Here is a 17,717-nt window from a genome sequence, read left to right on the forward strand (position 1 = left end):
GCCCCAGAATGAGCCAGTGTTTCTGCACTAATACTGTTTTGATATTACTTCATTTGTATGCTTGCTTAATTTAGAACATTTAGTTATAATTGAAAATGTATTACAGTATTAATTCTGTAGCCTATTTCTTATTCTTGGATGATAGCTAGCTCCTTATGAGATCAGGGATGTACTCAGGGTTGTGCTTTTTTCCTACTGCTGGAATTCAACAGGGTTGTTAAAAGGCGTTGTTACCTAAACTCTTTAAGTGGTAAATATATTTGTTAAATGTTTATCACAGACCTACAGCAAACAGGCTAAATATGGGGGGGAGGGGAACCACTTAGTTTCAAGTTCAGGCTCTGTGCTTTTGAGGTCAAGGCTTTGTGCATGTATCTCTAAGTGTAAATCCTACCCCTCCTTCTCCGGTTTCTTCTTTATTCGCTCTTCCCTTTCCTTCACTGGAATAACTTATGCTTCTGGAATAAATATTCTGAAAAAGCAGCTGCGTGGGAGTTTTGCGGTCACTTTGAGGCCAATTTCAGAATAGTTTTTGCAAAGCTTTTTCTTGTGCAGTGTGGTATTCTATCTGTCTTAATAAGGAAAACTAGACTTGCTCCAATTTCACCTAAAAGGAAACCTACCAGATCCAGGAGGATTGTTTGTAACTACAGTATTTCGGTAAAGTTTTCCAAAGGAGTACAAAGCCAAAAGTTTTACCAGTTGCTCTTGTAATACTATGGATCCCATGTAAAGCCTTCCCAATAATTTGAACAGAGTTGCCTCTTCACATTTTATATACTCTTAATTCGCACAGGAAAATAAAGAACAAAGGAGGAACACAGGCCTTGTCCCTCCTGGTAAGCATAGTGTGCTTCTCTTAAATCATCTATGAAGGGGGGCCGGTTCTTGCAGAAGACTGCCAGAAGGTTGCACTGAGCTATGCAGTTCATACAGTAACAGTGTTACTTAGCTTGGAAGGGATCTTGGGAGTTCTCTAGTCCAATCCCTGGCTCAAAGCAGGGTCAGCTGTGAGCTCTGAGTGGGTTACTAAGGCCTTTATCCTATGGGACCTTGGAAAGGGATGGAGACTGCACAGCTTCCCTGGGGAACCTGCTCCACTGCTTGGCCATTTCACAATGGAAAAGGTTTTCTTTCAGTTGTGTCAGAACCTCCCCTGTTTTAATTTAAGACCACTGCCTGCTTGTGTATGTCTGTTAAAGAGCCTTATTCAATTGTTTCAGAATAAACAAAAAATACTAAGGAGCCTTATTCAGCTGGTTTACTTTGCAGGTATTGGACTGGGTGCCCTCCCTACCCCATGCCCATCTTTTTTTTTTCAGTCTGAACAGACTCAGTCCTCTCATCCTTTCCTAACAGGGCATTTGCTCTAGCTTCCTGACCCTCTTGATGGCCTGATGCTGCAACAACAGGGATTGCTAGAGATGGGCTTCTCCTCTAAGTAAGCCTCTTGGGGGGAAAACTTCCAATTCTGTTTGTAACAAGACTTAATATCTCTTGTGTTTCTGTAAGAATGGAGCTGTAGGATTCCAGGTCTGCCTCAAATGCTTATCTTAACTTATAAGTTACCTTGTTTGTTGAGTAAAGCCCACTTCAGTTTGGAATTCCCTGACTCTGGTCTGTAGTGGGAGCATTCACTGCCCATGAACAGCCCTTGTGGCTCTAGTCTGAGGGGCACTTGCAAGAGCAGGAGGGTGCAGTCTATCCAGAGCATGGCCTAGAGTCTTGACTCGAAAATAATGAAATGCAATTCAGATTGGAGCCTAATTCATGCTGTCACAGCTCCGCTGTGTCTGTAGAGTTGAAAGAACGTAACAGAGCTCTGGAAAAACAGCAGCTAAAGACAAACCTAAGGTTTCATCCTCAAGGCTTCTGAGCTCCTTGAGGCTCTTCCTGATGAAGGTGAGTCATGTGGCAGCCTTTGTGTTTGAGGGAACAAAAAAATCTATGCCCTGGAAGCAAGTCCTCCTCTTTGATACAGCTGTTGCTGCTGGGATTTCTCAGCTGAGTGAGGTGTTCGTGCTTCAGGGAGAGGCAGGTGCTCTGCTGGGCTGGTATGGCGGCGGGGGACACGGGTCGCACTGCTGTTCAGGGGGAAGCAAACCCTGTCAGAAACTTAACCTGGGAATATGCTGCCCTGGGTAATGAAACAGTAATGGCTTGATGCCTGGTGCTGGATTTGGAGACTTTTGGGTGTCAGATTGTCAAGTTGTAATATTCATGTAGCAGGTGCCCTGGGACTTGTGACTGATTTGCATTATGATGTTGTTATTTTTTCTCCTTTCCTCTTGATCAATAACATTCTTTGCTCATTGCTTGAGATTTTTTTCAACTATGATTTTTTTTTTTTTTTTTTTTTTTCCCCCAGGATGCCACAGAATGTCCTGCTGATCCTTTTTCCTGTTGTTTTTCTTCAAGCCTGCATGCCGTTCCCGGTTTCCCCGGCGGGCCTCGCTGGTAGGTGAGGCTCTGCGGGCAAGGTGTGAGGAGACAAACGGCCGCCTCCCTCCGGCGATCCGGCCTTCAGCCGGAAACAGGGGAAAGGGTGTCCCGAGAACTCCTGGATTTGCCCCCGGTGACGAAACACCGCGGCGTTAAACACCTTGTCCTCGTATCCCTTCACTTCACGCCTGCTCCCGGGGCCGGGGCCGGGGCCGGCGCGGAGGAGGGCGGGAGGGGCGGTCCGCCATCCCGTCAGCGCCTCTGTGGCGCGGCGCGGCGGGCGGGCGCCGCCCGGCAGGTGGCGCTGTAGCCGCCTGCGCCGCTCTCGGCTCTTCTCGGAGCTGCGCTGCGAGGAGCCCCCGTGTGTCCGCCATATTGGCGCCCGCGCCGCAGCTGCTGCGCGTTGTTCCTCCATCTCCTGCCGGCGCGGCCGAGCGGAGCCGAGCGGGGGAGGGGACGTCGGCGCCGCCGGGCGGGAAGCGGGGCGAGGAGGCCGAGCGCTGCCGGGAGGAGACGGAAACGAGCCGGGGCCCGCGTCCCTCCGCGCCCGCCCCCTGCGCCACCCGCCATGGCGAGGAGGCCCGGCGGCCCCTGAGCGAGGCGCACACGCACACACAGACCGAGAGTAGCCCCCCTCCCGGCCGCGGCCCGGCCCGGCCGCCATCAGCGGAGAGAAGCCGCCCGGCTCCCGCCTCCGCCGCGACATGGAGGCCGTGAAAGCCTTCAACAGCGAGGTGTGTAACCCCCTCCCCGCTCCTTCTCCTCGGGGTCGGGGAGCGGGCGGGTCCCCGGGGCCCGGCGCCTTCCCTGCGCGCCTCGTCGCGGGGAGGGGGCGGGAACCGGGGGGGGCCTCGTCGCGGCGGAGGGGGACCGGGGGTGGGGGAGCACTCCCGCGGGCAGCCCCGGGGGCTCCCCCCCGCGTCGGGCGGGAGCGGGCCGTGGTCGCCGTCCCTGGGAAAGGGGAGGGGGGAGAGGGTAACGGAGGACATCCCCCCCCCCCCCCCCCCCCAAACACTCCTCCTTCCGCCGCGAGGCTGGGGGAGACTGAACGGAGAAGAATAGATCTGGCGGCGGGCTGAGGGGAGAGGAGGGAGCGGGAGGAGGCCGAGGTGGAGGAGGCCTCTTTCCTGCGCCTGGCGTGCGGTGGGGCGGGGGATGCCCGGCCAACTTCACGCAGCGGCCGGAGGAGGCTGCACGGGGTGGGGAGACGGGGGGATGTTGCTGGATCGCCAGGCGCGGGGTCTGTGCTCCTCCCCGCGTCCCTCGCCTCTTCTGCCACCCTGCTCCTCCTCGCTTGTTAAATGTGTGCCCGCACCCGGCCAGCGCGCACTTGAACACCTCGCGGAGCTACGTTTTAAATCTGGGGATGGGAATACAAAGGCCTAGAGGCTCGTCTCCGTGTTTGAGAATAGCATATTCGCTGTGGTCAGGATGGAAGCAGACATTCCTTACGTCCTGCACGGAGCTCAGGTCGTGCACCAGAGCGCTGTGCTGAGTGGGGTACGGCACCCACAAACACGCGCTTACAGGCTCAGGTATTGATACGGCACTTGGCTGCTCTTTTGTGCTGGTAGTTAATGTTTATTTTATTGCGAGATAGTTCTTGTGGTATCTCAGCTTTGTTCCTCTTTGCGAGAGTTTGTGTTGTTTATATTTTTAAGTTAATGTAAGAGCAAGGGAAATAAATACATACTTTCTTTATAGGAAGTAATACATCTTAAAAAACAGATTTTTACTTATATTAACGGTAGAAAGTATCAGCTCTGGTTACAATGTATACTTCTACAGACTGCTTGCATATCGGAGCTCTGGGTTGCCCTCTTGGTACCCCCAGTGGGAAATGTAGTACGGTTTTAATGATTTTAAGAAATACAGTGCTGGTTTAGGTTTGTAAAAAGCTCATTTGATTTGTAGTGGAACAATGTGCCAACCATGTTGTTTCTACAAGCCACAATAAGATAGGTTTTTAAAATGGGCTGGTACTTTCTAATAACTCAGGAGCAGTTGAACAGCCATAACTGATGTGCAATTGTAGGTGTTGCACTTTATGCAATTTGAATTCTTAAGTAGAAGAAATTACATTGTGGCCACTAGAAGAAAAATAAATGCTAGAAACTATTCTTTTTTTTCCTATTTTTTGATTGGCTTATGTGCTATATTGTCAGGTGGGGGAAAGGACCAGTCTAGTTGCAAGAACAGAATAACATAAGTAGATTAGAACCTTTTTCTTGTATATACCTACTAGTGTGAGCAAAAGTCTTCACTTTCATATTGAAAAACAACTTCCTTCTGACTTGCTGAACACTCAGATATAAGTACTAGAAAGAAAGGTGAGAACTGTACTGAAGAGGAGACCTTTAGAATATGCCTTAAATCTTTTAAATGCTTGAAAAACAGTAAACTTTGGGTTGTCGGAAAAGAAAATGCAGAAGTTCAGGCAATGACATTTTAACCAACTTATCTCCCATGGTATAAATAGACAGCATCTATGAATAGACTTGTTTTTATGACTTCTCTTTCAGTTTTAACCTGTGTCTCTGTATTTGAATGCTGGGCTACACTGGTAGGAAGGTTTTAAAGATGCTATGACTAAGCCCATGATCCTGGAAGTAAATGGTACAAGACTTGCTACAGTTTGGGGAATCCTGAGTGTCATTGCTAGCCACTCTTAACACCTCTGTACCCAGTGCAGAACTTGACTTTAACTTAGTCTAACTGACCTACAAACATTTTGCATTTTAGAACTGTGAAATGATTAATAAATATGTAAAGTAGCTGAAGTGTATGAGTCCGTAGATTGTAGTTTGTGCTGTACCTAAATGCTTTTGATTAGCTTATAGAATATTTGTACCTGAAGTGTATGAGTCTGTAGATTGTAGTTTGTGCTGTACCTAAATGCTTTTGATTAACTTATAGAATATTTGTACTTCGCTTCTAAAAATCCTTTTCTTTGTTTATATTATGTTTTAAGGTCATGTTATACTCCAGAAATGACATCAGAGTTCTGTTCTAGAGATTTTTTGTTTAAAATAGATGTAAATTAAATTTAGCAGGCGATGGAGTAGACTAAATTGTACAAAAACTTATACCATACTTTCTCTTACACAGTTTGCATTCAGTTTTACAACAGTTTATGTAACTTACTGGTGAAATCCAGATGACTCTTTAGAAAGAACATTACGAATACATTTAAACACTTACGTCTGCAGGTTGGGTACTTCTGGGGCTGGTTTTTTTGTTTTGTTTGTTTTTTTGTTTGTTTGTTTGTTTGTTTGAGTCTTTTTAAAGGAAGGAGCTGTGTTTGGATTCTGCAATGAAGCTAAAATAAAGGCAGCTGTCCATCCAGGTAGCATAGCCTACTCCAAATGTGTGTGTGAGCTGAGCAATATCTTGTATTACGGTTATCCTATATGACAGTCAGAATTTAAGTGTTTAACATAGGCTTGCCATTGATTTTATTAGAAAGAAATATCTCAAGTTTATTTGAACTCTGACTACTGGAAGTAGTGCCAGCTATTGTGGAAAGCTGTTCAACATCTAGTGATGATACGTGGCATTGTCAGTGCTGTACCTAATCATATATAGAAAAATAGCCCTAACGTTTAAAGTCTTGGGAAAGATAAATTTAAAGATGAGAAATAGTCACACTCCTAAATAAAACATGCTCAGTATTGTTTTCATGTAATTGTTGATGTTTTACTATTTGATTAAAACTGCTTGGCAACTGATAAATAGAATATTGTACAACTGGCTTAGTATACCGTTAAGGTAATTGGCAATGGTTTATACCACATGGTTTATCATTTGCTGCAGTTGACATCATGAAGGCTAACCATTGTAGAATCATTTTCCTCCAGGTCTCAGTTCAGGCCCTGAGTTTTTTCTGAAAAGCACAACATCAAAGTTAAGAACAGGTCTTGACAGAAGAAAATGACTGAAATGTTTCAAATTCTTTATATGTTCTATGAAATGTATTTTGTTAACAAGGAATTGAAATGGACTAGAGGCAAGCGTGCGTACTGTCGCAGTTCCGGCACTCAGATGGTAATGGTTTAGTTACAGACTTACATAATTAAAACTCAGTATTTGTTATATAGTCAGTTCAGTGTTATAAGTCTTGCTGTCAGCTTCAAATCTAGCTATTGTCACATTGGTTTTAGGTACTGTACCTGAAGTTGGTTTTGGGTGCTATACTCCCCAGAGTTTTCTTGCAGTATTTGTCCTTTGCAGTGGCGAGCTTTGTATTTCCAAATTATTTTTCACTTTATGATGTGAAGAATGTGTGCAGACAAGCGTGAAAGGAGACCCATGGATGCCTTAATTCTGAAACACATTTAATTCTTTTTTAATTTATTTCAATATGAATCTGTAGAATAAATGTAGATAGTTTTACAGGCATGTAAATAGCCATAGGACTGAAATTTATTTTGGGGGAAATGGAGATCACAAATCAGTTTTAAGTACAACACAAACTGGATATTTGAAGTAATACTTTGTTTTGCTGTGTTAACTGTATCTCTTAAGTATTGAATAACAGGAATCTTGAAAGGACATTTATTTAAGTTTTCAAGGGCAAATTCAGCTTAGATGTTTATTTAATTAAAAACTGCAATAGTAATTCACTGACGTAGTTCAATTAAACATAGCATTTCTATTCATTCAAAGTTTTTCAATATCTTTAGTCACATACAGGCACAAATGTCTTCATCTACAAGCTTCGTTAAGTCTTGCTGTCCATGATGCTGCCTTTACCATTTTTTTTGCATGCTATTTATTTAAAAACAAAATAAAAATATCTCATGCATAAGCTATGCACACTTCGGTCAAATCATTGAAAATCACTTGTGCTTTATAAGTTGCTGAGACTGGCACCTGCAGTTTTGCACTACAGCCATTTAGAAGGTTAGCAGTGCTAAAACCTACTTAGGGTAGTTTTTAGATTTTTTTTTTTTAAGCTATCAAACATACCTAATTGTAGAGTTTATATTGTTGAATCCAGTGAACAGTAGCTGTTAGCATCCAGTGCTACGAATTTGAGATGAAATGTGGTGGAAAAATTACAGTTTTTGTATTTGTCAGGCAACACAATGTATTATGATACTGGAGAGGCAATTGTGGAAAGGCCAATCATATATTAAAAAAAAAAAAAAAAAAAATAAGGCAAAGCTGCTCCCTTGAAGCCCACAATTGAAAAAGTTATGTGTCTTCTGATTCCTTTCAGAAATGCTGTGTTCATTTGAGCTTGTTTCATATAAAAAGTTTAATTCCTTTTCTCTGTACAATGGGGTGCGGATGTTTTCATATACAAGGGAATTGAATGGAAAACTGTCATCATGGAGACGGAATATGCTTTGTCTTAAAGTGTTTTAAGATGAGGATGCACATAAAGCACTGTAAGATTAAGGTAGTGATTACAGTTTGTTTTAAGAGGGATGTGGGTTCCTATGCCTTTTCTCTTGTTAATCTAAATGTCTCCTAGGGTGCGAGATTCACAATTAAAACTTCCACAGCATTGCTAGGCTGGGGTTCAGCTGTTACAATGAAAGTGGTTGTCCTTGCGTAGCTCTTAAAGTGGAGTCACAGTGAGCTTTTGGTGTGTAGAATGGTTGAGAGCCACGTAAGATAAGCGATATGTAAAGTGATCATTGCTACTTTGGGGTTAACTGGTTCTGAAATTTGTCAGTGGTAGGGACATAACAGTCACTGATCATTTGCTGGCAATGCTGTTGTCTATATACTTTATTTGCACTTCATTGTTGGCTGGTCACTTTTATCATGATCTTTCTTTAGAAGGTATGTTTTAAGTGGCAGTGGGGAACAGTTCAGTTGACTACAATTTCAGAAATGTGACCCTTGGAAATAACCCACATTTTAATTACTGAGCACTGGAGTATAGGTGAACAAAACTACAGAAGTGCAAATCAAATATTCTATTTTAGACTACTTTATTTAAATGGCATATTCTAAGTCACTGAGGCAGCTTTTTCATGAAAGAATGCCAGCTGATGCTAAAAAAAGCTAAATGGTATGCCTCATGAAGATGCTAAATAGAGATTGATGCTGAAGAGCTGGGGAGAGTGAAAAAAAGGATGCTCTTGAAATGAGGAGCCAGGGCTTTGATTAGTGCAAGTAGTGATACTAGCAGTTATGTATGAGGAACGGTGAAAGGGCATATAAGCTACTCCCTGGCAAGATATTTTTCTTAGATTCTGCTGCATGTTTCACATTGGCTGAAGCACCTGAAACATCTGCAGAGCTTTTTTCCTAGCTGCTGAGAAAATGAGAAAACTTGTGTCTGTTTCCTCTTCTCTCTCGCTAATATTTTACCAGTCATAAAAAAAAAGTACAACCTTACTTCATATCCTGTACTGTTTTGAAGGATTCTGCAACTATTGTACATTTAAAGCTTTCTTCTTTTTTGTTTATCTGATAATTGCATTAACGGTCTGATATTTGTAAATTTTGTCATAGCAAATTGGGTTGAAAGCTTTTGGTTTACCTCTATTCTTATGTTTCAGAAGAAAAAGTTAACTTGGTGATATTTGCATGTGCATGTGGACACACATCTGAAAGGTTGTCTCTGTTTTTCATTCTTAACCTCTGGTGTGGATGTGAAAAAGGTCTTCAGTTTTATTTTGCTTTATAATCTCAGTGTTCCTCGGAGAAGAAACACTGGATCTTTATAAACTGCATGAATTCCCTTAAGATACAGCAAAATATGTAAGAGTTTGTTAATTTCTCTTTTGCTGTCAGGAACATTAAGAGCAGTATCAGTGAAATGTAAATATTTCACTCTGTTGCATCCCAGCAAGAGTTGAACTTTGCTGGTTCTCAGCTATTTGCTTTTTGTTAAAAGGGCACAGGGAAAGAAAGCCCTTTTCTCTTCAAGATACAGTAAATATTAAATTGATGTTCACCTGATTAAATGTTTTCATGTGTGCTGAATAAATATTTACAGTTTTAATGTAACATTTTCAAAGACTGATCTGACCTTAGACTTCCGCAAGCCACAGAATCTTGACTTCTGTGCTTGTAAAGACTTGATCATGCAAGGCTGTGATAAAGGCCCAAAATGTTAGGGGGTTTTTGTGCATATCTTGCTCAATGACCTCATTTCTTTTATGAAGTAGTGTAGGACAGACATTGATTATTTTTCTGTCTTCAATACATATACTTAAATTTCTTCTTAAACTGTGGTCTGGATTAGATCCCTATAAGCCTGTGAGGGTAATGTAGATCTCTGGATTCTGCTAACACTCTTGAGTTGTAACTGGATAGTTAGAAGTATGAGTATTGAACCTGCTTGCTACTCAATCTAGAGGGCAGTGAACCATTTTGTAGTTTAAAACAAATGCACTTCTGAACTCTCATGACTTCAGATGCTTTGATTTTCACCTACTCACTAAGACCATGCCTGGGGCTACAATCTTTGTTAAAGTACTTGAAATTATCTTAACAAGTCTTATTTGAGTTTGCCATCAGCAGTCTGTTTTCCTGTGGCAGGTCTAAAAGTGGAGTCTAGTAATCCAAATGGCTTTCTTACAGGAAAAAAAACATTCAGAACAAAAGTATTTGACAAAGCAGGTTTTAAAATATGGTCTAGACACTTGATTACTTTCATGAGGATTTTTTTCACTTAGGAAGAGGCCCACTTTTTTCTTGTCTGTAAAATTGGTTCATCATTCTACCTCCAGACAGGCACCAAGAAATTTATCCTGAGTGGCTGATGCAGGCTTGGTTAGAGCCTGTATTCCTGGCCTCAGCAGCCGCTAGCGTAACTCCATTGCGAGCCCTGGGACAGTGGTGCATAATTGTCTGTTCACGTGTGTATCCAGAGTTCAGTGAGCTTGACTTTGAACTCAATAAGCAATACTAGTCCTTGTTTCTGTATTAAAAGTTTTAATGAATTGCATCTGCATTCCTTTTCTTTCTGTTTCTTCGCTGCTTTGGAGCTACTTCAGTATTTCTCTGGGAGCACTGACAGCAGCAGCAGTCAGCTAGGTAATTTTATTAACCTTATTCAGCAGCTGCTTCTACACTGTAGGTTACATGTTCTTCAGGAGAAAAAGAGTTATCTTCAGCTATGGCTATACTAGTTCTTGTCTTCAGCTATCCTTGCCAGTTGTACTTACCAAAAGGAGACATTTTTTAAATAGAATTTAAAAAGGAATTGTTAAAATTCGGAGGAAGTAAGAGGAAATGAAATGAGTGCATTGCCACCATGACCCTCTGTCAGATTTATCCCCACCATAGATGTGTATTTCTTGTAATAGCCTCATGTTTGTGCTGGTATGCTTTTGGCAAGTGAGCTACCATTTGTACAAAAATGGCAACTATGGATATACCACAACTTATCATTTTCTTTCCACTTTTTTTTCCAAGAGTTTGCCTACAGAGCTTACCTGGTTTTACTGGGTACTGTTCTTGATTGTATGAGGTGGTGGTTTGTTTTTTTTTTTTTTTCAAGTTCCAAATGAATATTACTGGATTGCTATCTTTTCTCCTAGCTTTGTGATTGTACAAGCAGGTAGCTGGTGGGCATTTTTCTGATGCTTTGATGTTCAGAAATATAATGCACATGTTTAATATAATAAAATAGATGTGTGGAAGGCTTGACACCTTTGTTATTTTGTTTGCTGTTGATGGTTTTTGAGGGTTGGCAGTGTGTGCTCTGGTTCCCATTTACAATGAGGGCACAAAAGAAGATGTGTAAAAGCGGAGGGGCAGAGCTGAGATCCAGGAGGCAGTAGTAGCGAGGAATGGTGGTTTGGGTGGATGGTGGCTGAGCAGTAAAGCAGTGTAGGGTAGCAACAGCTGAGAGATTGAAGGGACCTGTTTTGGTAGCCTTGAGCTTGTTTATTGTGAAGTTCTGTCTATAATGTGAAAGATTGGAGTAAATATTCTTTTATAAACACTGATGACAACTCACAAGGTGTTCCATGCAAGGCAGTGAACAGCTATCTTACATGTTGGAATTGGAATTTATAATGGAATTAGCATGCTTTTTTGGGAAAGATACTTCAGAAGATCCATCTTCTTGCTTGTGTTGCCTGTCATAGGGTTCAATGTTTCCAAATACTCATTCATTTGGAGTTGAGTGGTAAGGGTTTCCTTGTTTTTTTGGTTTTCTGTTTTTAGTATATTAGTTACTTTGAAAAACTGAAGTAGAATTAATTATGTGCATCCTTTGCTTTCCATCCCTATTATTCTATAGCTCATCTTTTCTTTAAAGAAGTACAAAATACTGTAAATTGTTGCCCACTATGAAAGTGTTGGTTTAAAAATCTTGGCCTCATGGCATGACTTTATGGAGCTCTCTTGATGGATAATTTAGAAATTAGTACGATAGATAAAAATACAATTCTAATATTTTGATATTGATGTGATTGCAGTTTTAGAAAGAGAAATAATCATAAATGTCTTTGGATTTTCCAGAGGTTAAGTCCAAAGGGCTTAGAATGTGTTAACCAGATTGTTGGAAGCCTATGGAAAGGTCTGAGCAGACTGAAGTTTTTCAGAATCCCGAATCCTCTATACATATTAACAAAACAAAGCTGGTTCATGTGAAAAGGAATAGGTTATTCTCTGAATCTGCTCTAAATTACAGCTTCAGATAACATGTTGATCTTCATAGCTTGGTTACCAGATATGCAGTAGTAGCTACTGCTTCTTAATTTTCAGAAGAGTGAAGTGGAACACATAACAGGAAAGGAGGAACATTTATATAACAAATACATTGGTTGGAGAAATGCAACCCACTATAAACTATGATTTTTTCAAAATTTTAAATCATGAAGTTTCATTGTGACTGCTGGGGATTTTAAACCATATCTAAGGAGAAAACATTTTGAAATTAATATGATGGGACAGCTTTTGTTGTGAGCCCTAGAAACAGTTGGCAGAGAAAATGTGTGAGTCTTTGATTTTCATACTGTTTATGATCTGTCCCTATATTTCATACCTCACAATTGTAGATGTGTGATTGTATTTAGACTTACTCTAAGGCATTTAACTCCGTACTGCACCACACGTTACCAAACCAGTCCGTTGCAACAAGAACAAAGGGCACTTCTCCAGTGCGGGCAGCCCACAAGCTCACCTCTGGAAATCTACAGAGACTGACATTGTGCCTGAAGCTGGCTGATTTTCCTGTTGGTCATCTAGAATTAGCTATAAAATCACGATAAAGTGGTAATGATGGAAATTAGCCATATGGCAGGAATGATGAGAAAATTGCAGAAGGTGAAATACCCCAGTTATATTCCTTGTTTTCTTATGTGATATGCTTTCAAAGATCATCTGGACTTTTTGATCAATCTTTCCTTTCTGTTGTTGGGAGTTTGGGCATTGGTAAAGCGCTCAGTCTTGCCTAGCTCTTTTATGTGGTCCATTTAGTTTTTTCTAAGCTTTTTGTTCCCATGCAGTAAACATCCTAAGTTACTATGAAGAGAAAAAGGGAAATTGTATTTTATGGCTTGTAAAGGGCTAGGAGCAAATGAAGTATGTTCTAGAGGCTATTCTGAACTAAACATCTGTTTCCTAGTTGCATGCTATTTAGGAGACTAGAGTTGAATCCAGGTGGTTTATTTAAATTCCAGTTTTATGTTTATAGTCGGTTTCTACAAAGCAAGTTGTACCAACAGAACTTAAAAATTTTCTTTGAAAGTAGTAATGAAGAGGGTTTAGAGGAAATTGTAAATAGGCTGTAATATGCCTTTTGGCTCAAATATATGAAAACTAAAATGGAATTTTGTTGTTCCATCTCAAATTGTTCAGGTTCAGTAAATTGAAAGTTGTAATTCTGCTTCCTTAAAATGAAAGAGGTAGAAAAAGGACTGCGCAAAGGCAGTGATGGTAACACCTGACTTCTTCATGTGCTGAAATGTGATGGACTGGAGAGACTGCTGTATTAACTTTGCATCTTATTTCACTTAATTGCTTATACATTCAGTTAGGATGAATATTCAGATGTCCTTTTTAAATATAAACATATGTGAAGAGTGTTGTATAATACAGCTGATGTGTTGGAGGTAAGCTTTTCATGTAAGTGTTCTCGGTTGCTTTTGAAATTTTTGTAAATCAGTTAAGTTCAACAGTAAAAGGAAGACACACACTGGGGTATCGCATATTGACTATTATTTTATGTTTGTTAATTTAAACCATGTCATGCACTTTTAAGTGTTTTAAAACAGTTGTATTAAGATAGTTGCTCTTGAGTTGCAACCCTCTCTTGTTCTGTGCTTTTTTTAATGTTGGATTTTGGCAACTCGTATTGTCTCGGTTGATTACTGGAAGAAAAGAATTTTTTGTTGTTTTCCCTCCAAACTGAATACCTTATGCAGAATGGAGCATCTGCCATTCTGGTCATCCTTTGTGCACATCTTTGGTATATATTTTAACATTTCTGTGCAGTGCAGAGAGTAACAAGGTGCTGATTGGGTTTAAATAATAGTTCTCATTGGTAGGTCCTAGTTGGAATCAAGGAAAAATCCTATTCACTGAGGGATGGGCTTATGTAATGTAAGTAACTTTTCCAGAGGTTAAATTTCAGAACAGTGTGTAAAATGCAACATAATAGAAGTTTGTTGATTCTGTCCTTTTTTTAAAGCAATAACTGACAATACTCTTCTCTTGTTCTTTGCAGTGTGGTGATATAAATATTTGGTAGGCAATTTAGTGACTATTTCTGTATATACAATTGGATTTGATTTATTTTGATGCTATTGAAATGTGAAAGAAATTTACCTAATTTATTAAGGTAATATGTATTAGGCTTGACTTCTAAGTATTTATTTCTTCTTTTGCACATCAAAATTACAGACATTTATTATTATATATCACATCTGGTTAGTGTTGTGTCCTGGTAGCAGCCAGGGAAGACTGTAAAAATATTTCAGTAGTGATACATGTAATTGATATGCCTGACAGCACTTCTGGTCATAATCTCATACTTAGAGATTGGTCTGAGTCCTACAGTATCAGTATCACAATGTTTATTCCCTTAGTTGCTCTAACAGTGTAACAGATATTCATCTATATGAATATCTGTTCCTTAGATCACATGAGAACAGAGGTGTTCATAGCTTTCAAGCCTTTTAGTGGCGAAATTAGTCTTATATGAAAAATTATTTCCTAGCCACTCTTCTCTTGCCTTTTTAAGATGTGGCCAGAGGTATGAAAAAGGATCTATTACTTATGAAGCTATATTTTAATAAAAGTAGTACTTTGTTCTAATTTTTATTCAAAATTTTGGTAGGGAAACAGGTGTCTGGCTCCCTTTCTTGCCTGTTGAATGAGAGTGGTGAAAGATCTCGGAATTAAGTGCTGGACTTTGTAGAAGCGTAGTATGCCATTGCCTTCCATGGAGATGCAGTAACTTGCTCTGTAAGCGACTGACCATCCACAGAGGATGTAGTTCATGTGCATGCTGCCTGGTCTTCACCTGAGAAACTTTAGACCATAGCTTAGCATTGTGTAGTATACTGCCTTGTAAATTACAGCTGTTTACAATAGAATTAACTTTTTACAGACATTTACAATAGAATTAACTTTTGAAGCACTTTTTGAATTACAGTTATAATGATAAAAATGTTTGCATTACTGAACAATCAAAATTTGAAATATGGTGATGAATTCCCAGACTTTCAGTAATCTTTCTCTTGAATATCACTTTTCTTAACAGAATTAAATAAAAAATACAGAGCAGAAATTCAGTGCTTAATAGCATCAACCTGACCTTTTGCCTTTCCCCTATTCCCAATGTATAATTTGTATAGCTCATTAAATCTTTGAGCAAGCCCATGTTTTTTCCCCCCTAAGTTTGGAAATAGGACTTTATTTAAAACGATGTTGGGGACAGGGAGTATAAGTAATGCTGTTAAACCTAACTTTTATGTACACTGGACTATGCCTTTTACGTAGTTTCTTAGCTCTAAACACCATTGCTTTTTGCTGCACTAATCATGACGTTGTTATATCAGATAGAGGAAAATACAAAATTGTGACTATAATTAGCTTTGTTTGCCAGCCTGGTTCTTTCTTGGATATGATATTTAAATGTACATTTATGTAGTAAATCTATGTAACTTGTTGCGTTTGGAACCTGTTACTTCTGAAGGAGATGCATGAGGAAATGACACTTTTACCATTGTCCAACAAATCCATACAAAATCCCTGTGAGGACCATTTCTATCTATTTCCAGATAATATTGCTTGACTGCAGTGAAGAGGGTGGTATGGAAGAAGTGCTTGTTTTAGGATGTGATACTAAAAACTGAGTCTTAAGGCTTTTTTTTTTCTTTTTTAATGAATGTAAGAACAGAAAAGGTATCAATTAAAAGTGATGAGAAGTAGAAGAAGTTGAAATTGTTTGAAACAAGATACAGGTGAATATCATAAAATGAGGAAGAATTGGTGTGACTTTTATGAAAGAAAATAATATGCCATGTATGTATGAGAGTTCTTTGAGAGAATTAGCAAGTATGTGGACAGGGAAGAACTATCTGGTGTTACTTGAATTTCCAAAAAGTAGTTGAGAGGATCCATCCCGAAAAGTTTGAAAAGAAGTTGAATTGCCATGAAGAGTGCATCCTTACATTGATAGATGACTGCTAAAAGGGGGGATGGGGGAAAAGTTTGTGTGTAGAAATAAATTGTCTTTTTTCATGATGGCATCTTACGTGGGTTTGTGCTGGGAATCTGTGCATTTCAGCGTATTCATAAATGCTGTGGAAAAGGGGTAGAATAATGAGGCAAAAAAGTTTGTTGACAGTATTAAGTTATTCAGGATATTGATACTGAAGGGGTAGCCGTGAAGGATTGCAAAAGGGTATTCATGAAATTGCAGGGTGCCATCTAACAGTCAGTACAGCAAGTTAAATGTGGTAATGCAGGCTGGAGAGATAGTATGAAAAAGGTAACCCTTGCTTTATGTACACAGTGATGGGCACTGAAATTATATCATTTGGTAATTAATAAGATCTTGCAACTGAAATGAAAATGCCTGTTCAAAGTTCAGCAGTAGTCAAAATAGCAATCAGAATCCTGGAAATTAGGAAAGAAATAGAGACTCGTTATACTGCCATTTCATCTTTATCTTATGCCACATGCAGTCTAGTTTGCACCTCACGGGACCATGTTGGCAGAACTGCATGTACAGAGAAGGGCAGAAAGGACAGTCAAAGGAATGGAACAGGTCTGTATGAGAAATTACTAAATACTAATACTCTTTCCGGGCTAGAACAAAGATGACTGGAAGATGATGAGATAGGGGTTTACTGTACTGGTGATACGGAAGAGGTAAATCACTGTTTTTTCCAGTGTAGAAGCTAGGTAAACCCAGTGTCACTGATAAGCACAGCTTCAAATTAAGAAAAGGGAGTTTCTTTGCACAGGTTTTGATTAAACTATGTGCCTTTGCCAAAAGATGTTGAGCATGCTAAAGATTTAAATGTATTAAAAAAAAAAATAAATTTGAATTCCCTGTGTGGAGGGAATGCAGAGATTTTTATGAAGATCAGTTGATGCTGGATCAGGAATCACTGAGCTGTGGGTTGCTGGTGGCTAAAATAATATGCAGAGAAAGTATCACTAAAAGGGCAACTGTATATTACCTTCCATAAACAACTACTATTGAATGCTGTTTCTATTAGTTTTCTCTGACCTAGTGGTATGCATCAGTAAATAAAACATTTTTTACCATGCCCTAGCTCAAAGAAAAGGAGGAGAGGTAAGGAGAAAGAGGGGGGGGGGGGAAAGGAAAAAAGAGGAGGTAAAAATAAATTAGTACAAGAAGGTAGAAAGGTGTTAGGAATAAAAAGAATTTAAAAAGAGGGAACCAGAGAGGGACAGAGAAAAGCAGTCCTAATAGCAACCATCACTTCTTGCTGGGGTCCAAGTAGGAGTGGGTGCTCCTTGGTGATGCTCAGCCCAGAGGCATGATGAGGCAGGGAGCTTGAAACAGTTGCCAGGTCTCTGCTGTCAAACTTCCTGGCACTTGAAATGGCCAAGCTCACTAGGGCTGGGTGAAGTTTGACAAGAACATCCCAAGACCTGGTGAGGCTTTGGATGTGGAGGGTGAATAAAAAAGGCAGTGTATATGCAATTTCGGGAGACTCTGGAGGAACTGGAAAAGGAACCTGGCATATATGATATCTATATGGTGAGAGGGTCTTCCTCTCATCATGGAATGGGCATGAGTCAGGATCCCACAAGCACACTTGAGTCTTGTGTTTCAAGTCCTCCACTGAGAATTTTCCAATTTACATTCCTGTTAA

General features: G+C 40.2%; 1 protein-coding gene across 6 annotated transcripts in view; it reads left to right on the forward strand.

Annotated features, from left to right (window-relative positions):
• The first annotated feature begins 2,784 nt into the window (after window positions 1-2,784).
• The window catches only part of SCAF8 (SR-related CTD associated factor 8), a 168,906-nt gene continuing 153,973 nt past the window's right edge, over window positions 2,785-17,717 (forward strand). For 5 of the 6 annotated variants that reach the window (XM_030022347.2, XM_030022348.2, XM_030022349.2 and 2 more), the window contains exon 1: window positions 2,785-3,176. In XM_030022347.2, coding sequence (XP_029878207.1) covers window positions 3,147-3,176 — 30 coding nt within the window. In that variant the 5' untranslated portion in view covers window positions 2,785-3,146. Of the gene's footprint in view, window positions 3,177-3,781; window positions 3,978-17,717 lie in introns of those variants that run through there. The other variant, XM_041125372.1, reaches the window with a different exon arrangement.

This window comes from Aquila chrysaetos, chromosome 8, assembly GCF_900496995.4.
Source record: "Aquila chrysaetos chrysaetos chromosome 8, bAquChr1.4, whole genome shotgun sequence".
Taxonomy (NCBI): Eukaryota; Metazoa; Chordata; class Aves; order Accipitriformes; family Accipitridae; genus Aquila; species Aquila chrysaetos.